We start from the raw sequence: 20,998 nt of genomic DNA, 5'->3' as shown, positions 1-20,998 counted from the left end.
ACTTGGAGGAGCTGAAGAGCACTTACTGCTCTTATTAGGATCCAAGTTGGGCGGCTCACAATCACCTGTAACTCCAGCTCCAGGGAACCCAATACACCTTTCTGGATTCCCTGCACTCACATGCACATACCTACACATACACTTTCACACATACACATAATTAATTTAAAAAACACTTGTAAAATTATATACAATCATGTATCTATTATATTAGTAATCAGTTCGAATATGAATACTTTAAAAGGTAGTCTCTCAGAGTAGATAAAAACAAGATCCAACTATCTGCTGTCTACAAGAAACTCTTTAAATATAAGAGACTAGTGGATCCCTAATGATGATTAATTATCCATTTCCTCTTGCGCAGCTGTCATGTCTTATTCCTACATCCTTATCTTGGAGAGAAAGGCATATAGTATAGAGAGAATTCTTAATTTTCACAACAGCATCTGTCACAGTAGCCATCCAAAGTTATACTAAAATCAGAAGCAAATAAACAGAATGTGAGCAGCAACTTTGATATTGAAAACAGATGTGAAGGATCACCCAAGACCACGGTTCTCAAACCTTGGCATACATCAAAATTACCCAAGAGGTTTATTAAAATAAGTCCCTGACTCAGAGTGTGGGACACCACCTGAGATCTGTATTTCTAACAAGTTGCCAGCCATGTTCATGTTGCTCATCCTAGGACCCCATCTTCCAGAGCCTGGCCATAGATTTTTCCCTACCGCTCACTAGTGCCCCAAACCAGTAAAAGGTGTGTGTATGTTATGAATCAGAATTTCTAGGAAATGTGTGTAATTTGTGTCTTAAATGGATATTTGCTTATTTATAACTTTACTTGAGTGCTTATTGTTTGGATTGCTTCTATACTTATTTTAGTAATGTGTTAATAACTTAGCAATTAAACTGAGCTCTTTGCTACCTAATGAGAACAGTACTCGATGGCAAATTTATTATCAGCTACTTCAAGTCTTTTGTTCAAAACACGTGAAACGCAAGCTAGAAATTATAGTGGTTTAGCTTTAGCAGGTGAAAACATAAGATTTTTTATAGTCTTTCAATTAATGATGAATTTAGTCCATGTAGTTGTAAAGAAAGAAAACCACACCCAGCAGTCCACTAATATATATATAGTTCCCTGGGTAATGTCCCATGTCCTACTCGATTTGTGACAACTTTCTTTTCCAACCACTTTGCTCCATTTCTCCCTGTAGCTGGTAATGGCCTTCAGACTCTTCACTATTTGCAAATACTGCATGTCATGCCTCTTCCTTTTGTTTACTGTTTACAGCATTTTGTTACTCTTGAATTTTCCTCCTGTCCCCATATATGTATCCTGTTGAAATCCTTAGCAGAGAATTCATGCCCATTCAATGGGAAATATAATTTGATGACTTTGGATTATACTACCTGTTTGGAGAATAATAATTTAATTGTGTGTGTGTGTGTGTGTGTGTGATTTTTCGAGACAAGGTTTCTCTGTGTAGTTTTGGAGCCTGTCCTGGATCTTGCTCTGTAGACCAGGCTGGCCTCGAACTCACAGAGATCCTCCTGGCTCTGCCCCCCTCCCCCTAGTGCTGGGATTAAAGGTGTGTGTCACCACCACCCTGCAATTTAAATTATTTTATAAGACATTCGGTGGGGGGTGTCATAGGCTTTTATTTATTTCTAAGGAAAGTAGCATTTGTAAATGGTTGTAGATGCTGGCCTTTCACCCCTTCAGTGTGTCAATCACTTTCAGAGCTGGCAGGGTCCCATCCACGGAGCTTCCAGAACGCTGAGAGCCCTGGGAGCAGATGGTCCCTAACTGTGACCCTTCATCTCAGATAGCAAACCTAGGGACAATTGTGAAAGGAGTGGCCTCTGAGTCTCTGAAGGAAGGAAGCAGGAAGAGTTAGGGGCCTCAGTTCTCACCCAGTTGCCTCTCTGATCGTTAGCATGAGCTCACAGAGGCCTCTGGGCTTTCTCTGTCTCATTTGAGTGACAGAGAAGCGACTTGTCCCCTGTGAAAGAGATGAAGATACCTGAGGACTGCATGTCAAAACCTCTCTTTTTTTCAAAGTTCAATATTCATACTTATTTAATAGTTCAAGTTCTATTATTATATGATGGCTAGCATTGCCAGACTCATTTAAATATTATAAATGAACAGATACATACAAAGTTTTTTTTTTTTTTTTATATTCCATTTCTGGTTCTACTTTGAATTTAGAGGGAAAATTTCAGGGCTTTTAAGATTTTTTTTATTATAATATACGTGTCAGATGAACATAGTTTTTTTTTTTTTTTTTTTTTTAAAGTCCACCTGTGGAATAAATGCTACACTCATCTTGCTCAAGGGATTTCAAATATGAAGTTCTGGTTTCAGCCTCTTTATTTCTACTTGTAAGGTGTTTGATTGAAGTTAATGAGGATGTCATCTTGGAGTAACAGTGAGGCAAGATGGAAGAATTGTGCAGATGTGAAAGTTCCTGTGTGAGATGTGAGCGGTCACCATCTGCACACTCATCCCAGCAGACTGCACTACTCTCTAGTCCTACCTCTAGTCTTACTGAATTTTATAAATACTGTTTGAATGAAAATACATAGTTAAATCTAAATATTTGATCTGTAGCTAGACAGACATATATCGACCCAGAGGGAACTGTACACAGACTGATATGCTCACATTCAAATATGGCATTAAACATACACATCTGTAGGAGTGTTCTAGTAGTGTTTCCAATGTTCTTGTAGCATTTCTCTTGGGTAAGTTAGAGAGAGGTTCAGGACTTGTCTGAGTGCGGAGAATCACTGCCTTTCTACCATGATCATGACCAGGAGCCTCGGCCAGGGTCACCCTAATAGATTTTGGGGTGTTTCCATTGCACTAGGTTTCTACCTTGCCCCTGAATTGCACCCCCCAATTCTAGTACTCTCCCAGTACTCTCTCCCTCCACCCCCTCACCTGATCCCTCATGCTTCTATCCCCACTCTCCCCGAGTCCACCCACAAAAACCTGTTCTGTTTCCGCTTCCCAGGGAGATCCATGTGTCCACCCTAGAGCTCTCCTTGTTGCTTAGCTTCTGTGGGTCTGTGGATCATAGCCTGAGTGTCCTTTACTTAACAGCTAGTGTCCACTTAGAAGTGAGTATGTATCACTTACCATGTTTGTCTTTCAGGGTCTGTGAGCTTCAGCAAGTGCAGTTTTTAGTTAGGCCTTCAAGACTCTAGAAAAAGAGTTGGGACAGAAAAGGCCATTTCGGGTCACGACTGTATGAGTTGACACTGAGGTTTCTACTAAAGTCTTTAAGTTCTTTAAATATACACAGATTATTCAACATGGTCAAGCAGTATCATGTGTTTTCTCAGTTCACTGGATATGAGTCAGCTTAACCCAGGGGTTCTCAGTGTGTAATCCTAGACTCAGCATGTCTGCATCTCCTGGAAACTTAGAAAGGAAAACTCTTGGAACTCTACCCAGACTTACTGTGTCAGAAACTCTGGTGTCAGGGCCCAGCCATCTTTTGCAGACCTTCCTTCCCGAGTATTCCTGATGTGATCAAGCTTGAGAACTGCTGGCCTAAACTAACAGTGGTTCATGGAATAGTTGAAAGTCCGTGGGCTTTGAGAACAGACCTGCATTTGAATCTCAGCTCCCCTGCTTCATGGGTCTATAGCTGTCAGTCTTTACATGTCTGTGAGTTGTGATGTTTCACATAATGCTTCTTCACCAGTTGTGCGGTAAGGGCTGATTTCTGTAATTTAAGTGTCTAATACTGCAGCTAGTGTATTACAGGCTTTTGACAAATGGTAAGTGCTTAACTCTAAGTTACTTCTTTGAGTCCGGGCACTTTTGTAGATACTTTTTCTACTTTACTAAACTTGTTTACTTATTAAGTAAAACACGCTCATACTTTCGCTTTTAGAGCCAAATGCTCAAGAAATTGAGGACATCTATGGTCTGAATGGTCAAATAGAACACAAAATCGCCTTTCTGAGAGCTCACGTGCCGAAGGATGTGAAGATTATACTCATTGGCCATTCCATAGGCAGCTTCATTTCTCTTCGGATCATGAAGCATGCTCCTGAGCTGCCTGTAAGTGTGCCTTAGACTGGGACTGTGGGTACCTGACTGTGCACCTGCCAAACCCTCATCTTCCCTTAGCTTTTTTGTAGAGCAGAGGGAGGGATGCATGGTGGCTGCCTTTATCTTTGTCTCTTTATTGCCAAAGACCCGTGCTTAAGAAATTCCCATAATGTTGCAGTGAATAATGGTGGAAAGATAGAGATTTTTCCAAATGAATGTCTTTGAATCTAGGATTCTCTGGAGTTCTAGTGTTATGTTTGATTGCTCTCTTTTATGAAACAATATTTAAGAACAGTTACTAACAGTGGCATGGAAAGGACTCTGTCTTTATTGAAAGAGTGTTTTGAAAATATCCATGGACTGGAGAGATGGCTCAGTGGTGAACAGCGCTGATTGCTCTTCTAGAGGATCCAAGTGTGATTCCCAGCATCCACATGGTGGCTCTCAACAGTCTGTAACTACAGTGTCAGGGATCCTATGCCCTCTCTGGCCTCCACAGTAACTGCATCAGATGGTTACAAAAACTGAAATAAGAAACTATTCCTGTCTCTTTTAAGAAGCAAAATGATGTGTTATCATCATCATCATTGACAGACAAATGCCTGTCTTTGTGGAACTTGCAAAGTGGTCACAAGTTTAGATTCTTTTCTGTTCTGTAGTTTGCTAGCCCTTTTGAGACACATGTGCGTACTTTCCTTTCATTTTATTGTCTGTCTTCATGTTTGTTGTTATGATGCTGGGGATGAGGGCCCAGTGCATGATGGGCAAGCCTCTTCCACTGAGCTGCACCCATAGCCTCATGCAACTGGTTCTTCAGTCCAACAGTGTACTATGTATTGAAGCATTGAAGTCATAGAATCCAACTTAAAGTGCCCCAAAAGGGAGTGAACTCTTGAAGAACCTTAAAAGTGTGCTTTAACTCATGGATCATGAAATGACCCATCGAGTGGGTACAAGTTACTCGATAATTGATGTCTTCATTTGGCATTTGTGGGTATGAAATCACTTTTGTGCCATCTTGCGGACACCCCAGGGGACAAGGCATGTTTCTGAGCTAGGAGCCTGGAGTCTCGTGGATGATGAGACAGCTAAGCCAGAGGAAGAGATGCCTTCTCAGCGACCCGGCCCATGCATTTTTTTCACCCATGTGAGAAAATATCTCCAGCAGGGTCTTGGATCCCACTAGGAATTTGCCTCCTTTCCTGCCAGCTTGCTTCATTCAGTGTTCAAACCAGCACTTGGAAAGAGTGCAACTATAATCTCCCGGTTTTTAATACCAAATGGATTTTAATTTTCCCCTTTGCATATTAGAAAATACATTTTTATGTCTAAGCGTGAACTCAATAAATTGAAGATTATATTGATTCATTGAATTCTTACTTCTCCTTGCTGTATTTTTTTCCTTAGATAAGGCGTTTTATTCAGAAAGCCGCTTTACTTTTGATGTCAGCCTTGGTGTGACTTAGAATCTCTTTTCTGTCCTTGAAATCCCTCTCACACTACATGTGGCTGCCATCTTCCGATGCCCATCCCACATGTGAGTGCTCCTATTCTGATGCCCATCCCACATGTGAGTGCTCCTATTCTGATGCCTATCCCACATGTGAGTGCTCCTATTCTAATGTCCACCCCACATGTGAGTGCTCCTATTCTGATGCCCATCCCACATGTGAGTGCTCCTATTCTGATGCCCACCCTACACATGAGTGTTTCTATTCACACAGTCCCTGTGAGCACTGGCTCTCCATTGTCCCTTAGGCTCAAATATTTTTGTGTGAACTTGGACAGGTCGTTGAGTCTTTGGCCTCAGTTTTCCCATCAATTAATTGAAAAGAATTATGTGTTCTTCAAGGATTTTGTGAGGGATTATGCAAAATATTAAGAGCTTGCCTGGGATTTTAAAGTTCTAAGCAAGTATTACCTTTTATTGTTGTTATGGAAATAGCACTAGACTCCTCTCAATCATTAGACTAACTACTGTATTGGTTACCTACTGCTGTGTATCAATTTGACCAAGACTTGTATTGTAAAGTGATACATATTTAGTATATCCGTTTCTGATCAGAAATCTGATCACAGCTTCACTAGTCCCAGACTGCAGAGCCTTTCACAAGGTAACAGTCATGTATCTTCCCAGGGCTGCAGTCTCCTGTGAACACTTGGATTAAGATGGGGGATGGGAAAGGATGGACGGAGGGGAAAGGGAAAAACAGGAGCATTACATAATACACGTGTAAAGTTAGATTATAATTAGGGTTTCAGAGAGCTGAGAAACTGTATTTCCTCCTCTTTAATGGGGCTGGAGAGCTGGCTCTGTGAGTAAAGTGCCTGTTCCACTGCCTAAGGACCTGAGACCAGATATCCAGGAGCTACATAAAAGGCAGGTGTGAACACCACTTCCATGGGACCAGGGAAGGTAGATCTTGGGGGCTTGCTAGTCTGCCAACCTCAACATATCATTGAGCTCCAGACTCGGTGACAGTGTCTTCGAACCTAAGATGGAGCAGACTTAAGAAAGACACCAGCATCAACCTCTGCCTTCCTCGTATACATGCACATACTACATGCCCTAGACACACATACATATACCACGTACACACACACACACACACACACACACACACACACACACACACACACAAACCACGTACACGCGGAAGGAGGCACACACAGATATGAGTGTCTGTACTAGAAAATAATGTGACTGTACATACAAGGCACCTTTGGGGAGGTAAAGAAGTCACCTGTACAGTTTTATGTTTTTATCATTCAAAGGCTTTATCTGAGGCTGAGAGATGGCTCAGTGGTTAAGAATGTTTGTGGCTCTTGCAGCAGAGCATTTGGGTTCAATTCCCAGAACCCACATGGTAGCTCCCAACCATCTGTAACTCTAGATCCAGGGGATCTGACGTCTTCTTCTGACCTTTGCAGACACCAGTCATGTGCATGCTATACGCACATACATGCAGGCAAAACATTCATACAAATAAATAATTTTTTTTTAAAAAAGTTTTATCTGGTTTCAATTATCTGCATTGTTGAAATTCTCCACCCCTACATCCCACCTCTCAACCATTAAACATCAGGGCCTGTTAATCTGGTGGTGTGATCCATGCTGAAGTGTTGAAATTTCAGTGTCTCTAAGACAGCACAGTGCCTGCATGCCTGGAGTTAACATGACATGCTTCATTTGAGATGCATTTGACAATCAAGTGAGTTTGGGGAAGCCAGAGTGTTGCAATCCTTAATCACTTTGCCAAAACTAAGTTAGCTGTTCTGTTTTATAACATATGAAGTGTGATAATAAGAAACTTGTGTTTCCATTCCTTCTGTTATTTTTACTGGAATTTTTGACTCCCATAAGATTTTGAGGGCACATTTGCAGTTTACTGGCTGGTTGGATTGGTCTCCTTTGGTTCAGCTCTTTGCAATATCTTTGTGTAATTATTGACAGCTTTGTTCTTAAATCATTTGAAGAGACTTATTACATAATGGCAGACATATTGTCTGACCTGTAGTTTCGTTCAGTGCAACGTAATTTCCCCTTTCAAAATCTGAAATTAAAATTTTTAATTTGTTTCTGCCTTCAATCAAGTTTGATGTATAAAAGTATAGAAATTGAAGTTTGTCAGATATTTGGAAAGGGATCTTTTTTTTTCTTTAAAAAAGTTAATTGGAAGACTGGTAAGTAGTGGCTGCCCTGACTTATGATGATAAACAGAATTGTTTTTAGACCCGTAGTGTCTTCGAGCTGAGATGAGGTAAATTAACGGTCATCTTTGTTTTATATTGAGAAGTAAGAGAAAGGGGCCTCATCAGGATTCTGCCTCATCTGGAGCTGAATCTTGAAGTGGGATGCATTTCTGTTAGCTGTGTTTATAAAGAGGGTCTGATGGTCCTTTGGAGATAGACTGTGGTGTGTGCCTACAGTGTGCATGACTGCATTTATGTCAACTAAAGGGGGTTGAGACCTGCAGGGCCTCTAGCAGTGAAGAGTAGCAGTCTTCCCCTGTTATCTAGAACCTGCTTTCTTGGCATCAGCCCTCTGCATGTCAAGAAGGTGCCTTCCCATTGGCCATCTCCTGGAAGTCAGGATTAGGACTTACCTGGCTGTGGACTGAATTGTGAGGTGATTTCAGTAACTTCACATTTGGTGATAACATCTCTGGGAGGTAGCAGACCTTCACAGATTTGTCTTGTGGTATTTGGCATTCCCTAGGGAAAGTGCACAGTAGCAGAGAGCTTGCTTTTTCTGAACAATGTAAGCGTCTTCCTTTACCGCCCGATAGCTTAAACTTAGTAATGTGCAGCAGGCTTGTCCAGGCCCAGCAAAGCCTTGTCCCATATGTGTTGGTACTTTCTTCAGCAGGATCTGTAGACCAGAGAGGACTTTTCCTTACAGATTCAGAGTAGGAATAATAAATGTCATCCTGGTGGTGCTGTGCTGGGATAAAACGTAGTCAAGAGGTTTTGCCTGTACCCGGAACATGTTTAAGGAACATTTTTCATTGTTTTTAGAAATGTGTTCTGTCTGTCTATGTTATAGTTTTTCCATCTTCTCCCCTAGTGTTAGGGGCCATTTCTCTCCTTAAAACCCATTATTCTTGCTCACTACTGTGGGCAGAAGAAATTGACAGCCATGTTATGCCATTTGTAAAGATAAACAGTGTCTCCCTAAAGACACCAAGAGTAAAATGGAACAAAGGAAGTGCATGGATTCAGTTAGAGCTCAGAGCTTTTCTTCTTCTTCTCCTCCTCCTCCTCCTCCTCCTCCTCCTCCTCCTCCTCCTTCTTCTTCTTCTTCTTCTTCTTCTTCCTGTTTCTTTTTGCCTTTCTTTTCAGGGTGTTTTGATATTTGCTCTGACAGGGTCTGACTTGCTAGCCTTGGGCTTAGGTAACCTGGGGTGTCCTTCTGCTTGATCATCTCTCCAGGGGTGATTATGGGGTGAGCCACCACACCAGGCTCCTATTTCTTTCTTTTAGTGTATCACACAGTCTGAATTTTAGACTTAAAATGTATGTGTGCGACTGAGTAGCTTTAAAACCTTCCCAGAGACTTAGGATGCAAGTTCAGATACTGAACTTGTCGATTCAGGAGTACATCTCCTCCATAACAGAACAAAATAAACTCAGATATTCTGCCAGCTATGAAGCTATCTAGACCGCCTGTGGTGATCTGCACTATCCGGTGCCTTCCCGGCCCCGTCCAAGTCAGCCATGAGGTGAGAACCGCCTGGAGCTGTGCTGCGTTCTCTTCAGTAGTTATGCTCGCCTCCGGGAGGGAAGAGGAGATGATTCCTGTCACAGGAGCTGTTGCCAGAGCCCTGTGCCCAGATCTAGTGATAAGAAGTAGAAGTAAAGTCGGGAAGAACTGAGAGGTTCTGGATGTGTTGAGAGCAAACCCTTCTTCCAGCTCAGAAGATCAAAACCAGCTTTATTGGCAGGAGTTTCCTGAACTCCTTCACAGCTGGGATATTTGCGCAGGCTTCTAGAAGTACTCGTTCCTGGAGATAGAGAGTGGGAGTCACTGTACACTCTATGCAGTGAAACACTGTGGGAAAGAAAGAATTCCCTTTTGTCACTGGGCTCCTGAAGACAGTAATAGCAGGTAACATGTTCAGAGGGGTTGCTGTGTTATATATCTAAAGAGACTGTCAGAGGTCAGATCCTGGGCTAATAGTGGAGGACAGACAAATACACGTTGGCTAGAAGCCAGTGAAGGAGCATAGATCATGTGACATGCAGGAAACTCATTTCTCAGTGAAGAAAATCAAACAAAAAGGAACGTATACTAAAAAGCAAACAACCAGGTAATAAATGGTCCAAGTGAGCACCACGAAATGAAGTATCCAAGGCATAATTCCCAGTGGAGAGTACAATAAAGGGGCCATAGAAGTATGTATACTGGAGGTAATGATTCATTTGATGTAAAGGAAGAGAGAGTGAAAGGTCCAGAAAATACAATTGTGTCCCAGACTATCACCACAGTCCACAGGTGCACCCTGTGATGTTGCAGGAGGTTGCTAGCATGGATGGGTAAGACTCTGGGCTGTGCCACAGCTGCACAGGGAGAGAGCACAAGCCCGAGCAGAAAGGCTTGTTTCTTCCTTGTAATACAAGTCCTCTGAGGATAGGCCTTCCCTATGGAGTTCTCTCTGAACAGTCTTACTCCAGAATCCAAGCTCATCACGTAGCCCCTGTCTGACATAGTCTGGCTTCCTGGAGAGGACAGAAAGGGGTGGCTGCATTTTAAAGTCTCCTGAAGATAACACTACTTCCTCACAGTCCAGGGCAAGTCACATGACCAGTTTTGGCCCATGGTCTGGGATGTCTAATGCTCTCCAGAGAGAAGAAATCATTTGTGAGTGACAAAACATCCCTTGAAACAATAGAACAGCGTGTATTTCTATTGTAATATAGGTATTTATTGTGAGACATTTGTTTCTCATTTTACAAGTGTGTGCCGCTGTCTCAGGTTACAGGCTGGAATGTATATCTAATTGTGAGTTAAGGATAAGTTTCGAAAATCATTCATCCAGACTAGTATAGCACAGAAGCTGTGAGAAGGGAAAGGAGGTCAGCAGAGGTGCAGTGTGTGGAGGACTGGGGAGCCCTGGTCCCTGTCATTCACCCTCAAGACACAGAGTTCCTTTCCTCCCATTTGCATTAGGCTGGGCACCTGACCTGCTTTCACAAGTCACTGCAGTGCTCGGGCTGAGGTTCTGGTACTTCCAAGTCCAGACCTCGGAGGTCTGGGACCTTCTGTTTCCTCCATCTCAGTGGGCATCTGCCATATTCAAGGTCTAGCTACTCTGGCATTGGCTGGCTGGCCGCATGGGAGGGCACTTGGCAAGGCATCCCTTTAGACCACTGAGTGCTGCATCAGTGGCCCAGCTGATCTGGGAGCCGCACTGCCATCCAGCTGAGGCCTGTTGGAATTCCTCACCTGCAGAGTCCTGAGACAGAGCAGTGGTGCTCTACAGTAATGGATAGCTGCTTAAGAAGATAAGGAGGTGGAAAGCATCAATTGCTGGAGTTAACCCTGGAGGTTACCCTGGAGAGTGCATTGTTAGTGAAATAAGAGGAGGAAGCAGCAGAATGTTGAGTGATAGATTTTCATCTAGAAGCCAACCAGTGAGGAGAAAAATTCAATACAGGAAATAAGGAAGTGGTCGAGGGAACACATACATATATGTATATATATACATATATATGTATATATATTATTATTCCATATTTATCTTTGTGCATAAGGATGTTTTCCTGCATGTGTACCACATGCATGTAGTGCCAGGGGAGACCAGAAGAGGGCGCCATATCTGCTGGGATTGGAGTTAGACATCATCTGCAAGAGTAGCTTGCACTCCTAACCACTGAGCCATCTCTCCAGCTCCTTTTACTTAATTAAAGATGTTTACTGTTGTTTCTTCAATAGTTGAGTTCTTCAGGGACATAAGGGGAGTTGTAATGGGAAGTGGGTGAATGTTTGCTTTGCAGGGAGTTTGGGGAGAATTTGGAGGGATCAGAGCACGTGTGAATGGTTGTCGAGGCAGAAGGTAAAAGAAGTTGGCATTGAGACATGGCTAAGGGCAGAGGTTGAACTACAGACAGGATCAGACTTGTAGAACTGAGATGGGGGCCTATGGGACAGTACAGTGAAGGGTCTGAATGCCACAGGAGCAGTGCAGTCATTGGACACTTGTGTCCCTGGGACCCACTATTGCCCTGGGGTGAGAAAGCACAGTGTCCAGATAGTCAGCCATGACTCCTCTGACTTGTGAGAGACACCCATGTTCGAGGACAGTAAATCTACTCTGGGGAAGTTTGTATGCGAGTAGAAGGTTGTTCTGCCAGTGATTTCTTAGACTTGAATTAGTATTTGCCTTTTAAATGTTCCTTACATGTTAGTGCATTCTGTGTGCCTGGGTGTGCAGATGTGTGTGGTCGTACATGCCAGCACCGCACACCCGTGGAGGTCAGAGGTCAGCTTATAGGGGTCAGCACACTCCTTGCACTGTGTGGGTCACGGGCATAGAACTGGGTCATCAGGCTCGGCAGCAGGTGCCTTTACTCACTGAGCAATCCTGTCAGATCCAGAATGTATTTGTTCATGTGTGTGCACACATGCTGCCTTCTCTGAATCTCTCAGACTACTTTGTTGGAAACTGGACACATGGAAAATTTCAACTTTTCAACTTCATCCATTGTTAGCTATCTGAATATTTTTGCAAATCCTGAAACTGCTTTCAAAGTGGAAAATATATGTGGTCTTTTGTCATCTTTTCATAACTGAAAACTATTTAATATAGTCGTTTCAACTTTGCCAAATAATCACCTTTGGGCTGAAACTAAGCATGGAAAATTTCACCACAAAAGGCTAATTTTTTGGAAAGCTGCGTGAAAGTGAAAAACAGGTTTATAATAGCACGGTCTTAATGCGTGTCAGCACTCGGTGCTTTATGGAATATTCTTCATCTGGGGGTTCCTGAGCTTCGCAGGTCTAAGTCTACAGTGTCAGGTGTGGAGAGCCTCCCATTCCTGCCAGCCCTCGGTGAGGTGTGCTTAAAAGGACAGATAAGACAGGTGGAGTGGCTGCTGAGCACATCTTGTCTTCATTAACTTTTTGTGATGCCACTTTCTGGTCCAGAGGGATTTTTTTTTTTTTAATTTCTGCAAATATTAGTTACCTTAAATTTATCTTTAGAATTTTTAAAATGTTTTATAATAAAAATGTAAAATTAGCACTGGGCAGTGGTGGCCCACAATGTTAACTGCATCACTCAGGAGGATGAGGTAGGTTGTTCTCTCTGAGTTCGAGGCCTGCCTGGTCTACAGAGTGAGTTCCAGGACAGCCAGAGCTGCACAGAGAAACCCTATCTCAAAAAAACTTAAAAAAAAAAGGTAAAATTAGCAATTATCAAAAGAAGTTTATATTTCCCTTTCCCTGTATGTTACTTTTGTATATTTTTCACTGAGATTATGTTCTCCTGAATATGCTTGGGTTTTTATGTTTTTGTTTTAAGACAGAGCCTTAATCTAAAGTCCAGGCTGCTTAGAACTCACTTTGTAGCTGAGCTGAACTTCAGACTCACAGCAAGCCCTCTGCCTCAGCACCTGGAATACTGAGATTATAGGTATGGTCTGGGATATCTGGTTCTGAATATACCTGTAAGGCCCTTAAATTCCCTTAGCCAATGCCTAATTTCCTTCCTTACACAACAGTGATTGTCTTACATACAACAGATGGATGACTTCCATTACCACACTTGAGAATGTTAATTAGTATGCTGAGGCAGGAGGATGACTGTAGTTTGGAGCTACATAGTGAGTTCCAGGCAGCCTGAGTTATAGATTGAGACCCTGTTTCAAAACAAAATAAAAAAATAAATGAAGAAATACTGTTATATTCAGGAGCAAATCATCTTAACTTATAGCAGTATATGCTATTAAATAGGGCAATGCATAAATGAAAAACATTTCTTCATTGATAATTTTACATTTTTATTATGAAATTTTTTCAAGGTTTAAAAAAATCCTTGTTATAAAATTAAGATACTTGAAATTTTCAGAAATAAAGTAATTATGTAATGAATCTGAAAACCCATCATCCGTAGCAGTGTAGGTACTAATATTTAGTGACTTTGATCTCCTTGTTTTCATGAGTATCTTGAGTAAACTTCCATCTTCGTGGTGGGTCATCTTCTATTTATTTCTTTATGTGTATTAAGAAATGGATATAGTCCATGTGTTGGTTTTCATTTCATCCAGAACTTCTTTTTACTGTATTCCTTCTTTAAGGAATTTGTTTCTAATTATAAAAGTTAAGATATTTTCAGATTTCAGGAAGATAGGAAAAACGTTTAAAAAGCAAAGGTCAAGAAGCATCCTGAGGGACGTCACAGGCTGTGTACAGCTGGCCGTGTTTCTGTTCCGCACGTGGCATCCTAAACAACATGGAAACGCCATGGGAAAAGGCGGCTAGATCTGCCTGCCGTTTACCTGGAGAGGGCTGCCGTCGTTACTAATTCGTCTGTTACTTTAAAGATGCCTGACTTGGGCAGCCAGATGGCTCAGCGGCTAAAGGCTGCCAGGCCTGACCATCTTAGCCTCGTCTCTGGAACCACGTGACAGAAGGAGAGGACTCCCACAAGTTGTGCCCCGACCTCCACACGTGCTCTGTAGCATACACGCACGTGCACACATGCGCGAGCACACACAAATGATTACTCTCAGGCCAGCATATCCCTTATGCCTGTGCTCAGAACAGAGAAAATGATGTAGTACCCTCTATTTGTTTTTAGTAAAAGAAATTTGAGCTCTTGTAAAATTCTTACCTTTAGAATATAAAATTTCGTTTCAAGTATGCAATTCCCTCCCCTGTGTTTATTTACAGTAAGCTTATTAAGTCTTATTAGTCATTATATCATCATGAGGAATGCTCTTTAATCTTTTCAACATCCTGAAGAGGATTTTATTATCCTGTTCATACAGAAGGAAATGGAGACTCGCAAGGACCTTGATAATTACTCAGGTCCAGGCAGCCAATGAGGAGCAGTGCTGGGATTTGAACCCACCACCTTCTTACACAACAAGCTTAGTAACTAACCTGCTATTATTAAAGCAAGAAATCCTCGTAGTCTTCTTAAAGGGCAAATGAATTCATTAAGGGAGAAAAACTCACTGTACAGAACAGAATTGTCACAAGTTCTGGAATGCTGGGGCACAAGTCTCACGAGCTTCTGGCTATCTGAATCAGTCCCGAATCCAAGCCCATGAGGGAGAGAAGAGAAGCTATGTATGAACATCTCTAGTCTTAAGGGTAGCCGAGAGGCCACGCCCCAGGGACATGTACTTCAAGGTCACAGGCAGGTAGAGCAGTGACCTACTATGTCTTTAGGCTTCTGCTTCAGGGTCTTAGAACAGATACCCACTACATATTATAAAGGGTTTCTAGAAATCCACAAAAAGAATAGCCAGCTCTCAGATAAAGGTGCAAAGGATAGCAATAGATAATGGACCTGAGAACTCTAACAACTATGAAGATTCATACCTGCCACAGTGTGTGACGTGGTGCTTACCCAGTTAGTGTCTACAGAATGACCGGTACGGTGTCTGGTGAATGAGCTGTGCAGTCATCACATGGACAGCCATGTAATAGAGTCCAGGCCATGTGCACACAGTTCTGACAGTCCGAACAGAGAGAACCCAGGTGGCTATGGCTAGTATCCCTGGAGTGATGACTATCTTGTTTCCACTTTTTTTCTGTAGTGATCCCATATTATTAGGGAGAAAAGTTTCGGAAAATGATGTTCATACCCTTTAATTTATTAATCTATTTGTTTGGAATCTGTGTAAGAAGAAACTATTCTCAAGAGATACAGGAAATACTCATATGCAAATATATCATCCACTATAAGAAAAACGGAAACATGTTTTCTACTAGCTCTTCTGTTGGGTTTAGAGCTTGGGTCTAATTTTTGTCACAGGCCCAAGAACAGAAGCAGAACCTGCAAGTTCGAAGGTGGGGTCTTACATCTCCTATACATCCCCAAAGGAATTGAATCAAATTAAATTAATTGAATTAAATTTAAGTCCACATGTGACAGTTATGTCAGCAGCTCCTGCTGGTTAATTTTGTCATTGGTTTGTGAGGACAACTGATTTCTTCTCTTCATGTAAGGACTCTGACGCCTGCCTTGACTAAGAAAAACATCTGCCCTGTTGTCAGGAAGAGATCAGCAGAGGATATGTGTCTTAGTTAGGCTTTCTATTGCTGTGGAGAGACTGTGACCATGGCAATTTTTATAAAGGAAAACATTTAATTGGGGCCTGCTTCAAGTTCAGAAGTTTAGTTCATTATCATCATGGTGGGAGGCATGGCAGCATGCAGGCAGACATGGTGCTGGAGAGGTAACAGTGTTCTACATCTAGATTTTCAGGCAGCAAGAAAAGGCTGCCATATCAGAGATCTCAAAGCCCACCCCCAGTGTCACACTTCCTCCAACAAGGCCCCCCCTCCTAATAGTGCCACTCCCTATGGGCCTATGGGGGCCATTTTCTTTCAAACCACCACAATATGTAAAGTGTCAATTCTAGTTTAATTTCTACAAGATTGAACTGAGTATTATTGTGGCCTCAGACTAGCTAAAGATTTCATTTGCACAGCACAAACTTCTGTACAAAATCCTGTGATATGGAAGAAGAAAGTGAGCATGCATGTGGCGGGCAGAGCCTGAGTGTCCTCCTGTAGTCTTGTGTCCACTTCTCATGCCCATGTTCACATGTAGTCTCCATGCTTCCAATTCCAACCAAGAAAGCACAGTCAAGGTGGGGGGAGTTGTGTGAGTTACATACCTAAGTTGTTACCCTGTCCTGTTGAAGCCTGTCCCTCTTGCTAGCTTGAAAAGCAAACTGCCATGCTCTTAGCTACCCTGCTTGTGTGCATGGGATTACGGCAGCTTCTGGAAGCTAAAATTAGCCTTGAGCCAACAGCCAAGAGAAACCAGAGCCATGGGTCCTACACTGCAAGGAACTGGCTCTTATTGACAGCTGTAGTGATCCTTGACCCTTTCCCCATCAAGCCTCATGTGAGGTCCCTGTCCCAGCTGATACCCTGATTGCATCAGAGTGAATTCTTGCATGCTAAGTTATTGTTCTTGACCGTACACACACACACACACACACACACACACACGCACGCACGCACGCACGCACGCACGCACGCACGCATGCACCCATGCACGTGTGTGCACACATACCTAAAAGACACTCACAAAGTCTGTAATCCAACCATGTAGATTGTTAGTTTCTTAAGTAATTGTCTCTGCTTTGGTGTAATTTGGAATTTAAGGCGTGTACAGTTTCCACTACACACACCCATTGAAATACACTAGTGAGTGGTGGTCTTTAAAGACATTACAATATGCTGTATGAGAGAGCATGTCAGAGGCTTTTACCCTTATGAGGCTGACCAAATGTGTCATGGCTTATTGTTACAGATGTGTCCTTGATTCACTGAATTGTAATTGTTTGTTTCATGGTCTCATTATTGTTACATAGGGAGTTTTCAAAAGAGAAGAGCAAATATTTTTACCTCAAAATAAAATCTGGAAACCACTACTTGCTAGTGGCATTTGATCTCCAGGTACTTTTCCTAACAAATGTACTTTTCATGTAGTTACTGTTTTCTACCCATGGAATCCAATCCAAAGAAGGGTTCCTAGAACTTGTGTGGTATTGAAGATAAAGGAGTTGCTTTTTATCTTTAAAAAGACCGATGGGATTAACTGAGAATATCATAGAGTTTCTTAGAATCACACCAAAAGGAGTTAGCTGTGATAACTGTGTCAAATGTGTTCAATAAGGACAAGTTTGTATTCACTTAACATGAGAATTAATTCAATTAGAAATGTTAACCATGTTTACTGACAGCTATCTGGGGCTTCTGAAATGTCTTGATTTCACAGTTCCTTGATGAAAGTTGGATTGGTAACCTTGTGCATTTCCCTCATACAGAATTTTTGATACCATGGTCACTTGACTGGTAGACTGATGTCATGTCTCTGTAAACCTAGTGTTCGTGCACTAAGACGTAGACACCTCCAGGACCCCAGGGATGCTGTGTGGTCTTTTCAGGGGCTTGAGGGCCTTCCTGGGGTCAGATGTCCTTTCTGTGAGCTATCAGGGACAAAGAACAACTCTCAAGGTCAGATGCCATGGAAGGAACTAACCTGGATGGTGTGGGCCTGGGAGATAAGGCAACCCCAGTGTAAGAGCTGCCTGTGAGACTGGTGTGTGGGAGCCAGTGAGGAAAGGGATCATCTCTCTGAGAGAGAGAGACCTGTGAGGAAGAAGGTATTACAGAATGGCTCTCTGATGGGCCTTTAGTTTTCCTTAATCTGAACAGGACAGCTCTCCTGCTTCCTCATCACAACCAGTGTGAGAATACACACTCTCTCAGTCACTCCTGCATGAGCTTTAGCCTGTGAGAAAACCTTTATATTCCCAAGTTGCGGTCTCTGTCTCGTGGGATTGTAGCTGCCCAAATTAATGCACAGTTTTTAGGGCAGAATACTTGGCTGCCTGTAATGTGTGGTGAGGCCGCTGTGTGCGTCTCTTCCATGTCTCTATATCTTAGCCCAAAATGATGTGAAGGATTCCTTTACCTCACCTTAGTATAGATATTAAAATGGCATTTTTGTGTACGGTACAGAAATGTTTTTGGGTGTCTCTCAGCAGTTAAATGGGACATAATCTGCAGTGAGTTTCCTGAGTAACCCTTTGCTGTCAGTGCATTGCTCATGGAGGTGTCCAGTGAGTGCTGTCAAAATTCTCTGTGAGGCCTTTTACAAGGGTTAGGGCACAGTAGACAAGACTCTGGGGGCATGGTTGGTCCTGCTCTTTATTTCCAGAATACAGACCTTTGCACATTATCATACATACACACACACACACACACACACACACACACACACACACACACACACACACAGCACTTCTCTGAAGTCAGAGACGACTTTGTTTGTCAATCTGTCTATGTCACTTGGCGCAGCATCTAACATATTAAGGATACTCAGTATGTTTTCTATGAATGAGGGAAGAGCCCATGAACAGCCAGTGGACCCAATGCATGGCTCTTCTCATTCTGAACCTCCCCTGTAGAAAGAAGACTGCGTCTACTTTAGACCAGTCTGTCTCTTTGCCCAGTGGTTGAGGTGTCCTGACTTAAGGACCTGCAGCAAACACTGGAAGTAAAGGCTCATCATGCCAGAGGCCACAGTTGTCGAAGTGAGAATTTTGTAGCTGTAGACATGAGGGTGAGTGACAGTGGTCACCGCTCACTGATTCTGATCCACCTGGAGAGCACTCCATCCAGAGCGGCAGCTGCATCCTAAAAGATTCCGTGCTTAGAGCAGCCTGGGAAGTGTGGTCTGCAGTGAGCCTGGGGTGTTCCATCATCTCAAGGGATTCTTAGTGGAAGCCTCAGGCAGCTTCCTTCCCAGAGCCATCCAGTGAGAGGAGCACCTTGCACCCCAAGGATCAGAAATGTGAGCCACAAAGATAACAGCTTCAAGAGTGAGAGGACGGGGTGATCAGGAAACACAATTCCAATGTCTGCGTAATAAGTCTTGCAGATTCTCTGCAAATACCTGGGTGTTCCCTGTAAATTAGCCACTCTGGCCTGTAGATTAAACACGTGGAATGGCCTGTTTCCCCTTTTACACTGGGATAATTAAAGTTTAGAAAAAGCATGAGGATCTCAGGCTTCTCAGGATGTGCAGTTAGTTTTGTCTTGTGTTAAATGACTTCAAAGACTTGTATAGATTGTCTGACAATAATGGTAGTAATTGTATCATCATGAGGAAACTGATGTTTCCAAACAATAACTATTACAAAAAGTTTTTCATAGGTATTACTTTTAGTGGTTAGCACCAAAATCAGCCTGCTTGGGTTTATGCACTGTCTTTATCACTTTGTATCTAAACCTCAGTTTTTCTCATCTATGAAAATGAAGACACCTACTTCATAAGGCTGTTTTGTGTATTAAATGAGAGAACACTTAGGAAGTGCACTTCTGTAATGCCTAGAAAATAGCAGATAATCGCATTGCTGAGCCAAGTGCTTGGCTAATGAACCATATTTCTGACTTTCTGATACATGAAATTTTAATGACAATAATGTCTCAAAAGCAAGCTCTCTGATTGAAATAAAGTGACATTTGCAGTTTGTAAACTGTATAGAGACCAAGAAAGCTAATATGCTTGTGTCTCTGAACGGACACTGAGGAAAGGAAAACATGGCTTTATGGGGAAGGGAACAAACGGAACTAGATGATTTCTAGATCTACACTCTGACTGTCCCACCTTGACTTTGGAAGGAAGGTTTATATTGCATATTTGTAAAGAACTGGGGGCAGTCAGGGCAAGAAAGGCTGTATGCGGTGTTTGCCCATTTCACGTTGTGGAGCAGGACAGCACGCACCCTTACTGTGCCGAGCAGGTCACCTGATGGACAAATAGCAAGGGTATGAGGGTGTTCTCTTGACAGTGTCAAAGTGTTGCTGTCATGGTTTCCCTTGGTCACCACACGACGACATCACTGCTGCTCTTCAGGGACAGTGGAGGCCTCTACAGTAAGCTAACCCAATGGTGAAATGTACGGAGGGCTTTTAAGATTTACTCTACTTTTGTGTTATATTCATTTCCTGTTTGATTTCCAGATACTGTGAACAATAACTAAATGATTCTTACTGAAATGCTGCACAATAGCTGCTCCTCAGCATCATGCTCTTTCCCCATAGCCACAGCTCAGAATGTTTCCTGACTTCTTTCCTGAAGAATGATTAATAATGTAAATTTAAGAAAAATAAACAGCAAAATACTGCCACTGGCCCCCAAATGTAGCCATTATACAGAGTCCTAATATGCATATTTACTTTTTTCTAATGTCTAAGAAAACCTGATTTTGCCTTAATTATCAAAACTTACCTCAGGTAGGCATGGTGGTGCATGCTTTAATTGTACCACTGGGGAGGCAGAGTCTGGGCGATCGCTGTGAGTTGGAGGCCAGCCTGCTCCAGAGTTCCAGGCCATCCAGGGCTACATAGAGAAACCCTGTACAACATTTAAAAACATTAAAAAAACAAAACAAAACAAAACTCTAGGCCCGTGATATGGCTCAGTGGGTACAAGCACTTGTCCCCAAACCTTGTGGATGACCCACAATTGATCCCCAAAACCTACATGGTAGGAGAGAATCCATTACCAGGAGTTGTTCTCAGACCTACACATGTGTGTACTTGCACATATACCTAGGAACACACACACACACACACACACACACACACACACACACACTCCAAAATTAAATGTGAAAATAATATTTTTGAAGCTGACTCTGCTAGGCTTCCGATGAAAACGTTCCCGT

General features: G+C 42.5%; 1 protein-coding gene across 1 annotated transcript in view; it reads left to right on the top strand.

Annotated features, from left to right (window-relative positions):
- Ldah (lipid droplet associated hydrolase) overlaps positions 1 to 20,998 on the top strand; it is a 67,070-nt gene that overhangs the window by 21,696 nt on the left and 24,376 nt on the right. The window contains exon 4 of the mRNA XM_036171182.1: positions 3,912 to 4,081. Coding sequence (XP_036027075.1) covers positions 3,912 to 4,081 — 170 coding nt within the window. The remainder of the gene's footprint in view (positions 1 to 3,911; positions 4,082 to 20,998) is intronic.

Source organism: Onychomys torridus, chromosome 21, assembly GCF_903995425.1.
Source record: "Onychomys torridus chromosome 21, mOncTor1.1, whole genome shotgun sequence".
NCBI classification, from domain to species: Eukaryota; Metazoa; Chordata; class Mammalia; order Rodentia; family Cricetidae; genus Onychomys; species Onychomys torridus.
Note: the sequence above shows the minus strand (reverse complement) of the source record. Positions and strands in the feature narration are given on the sequence as shown.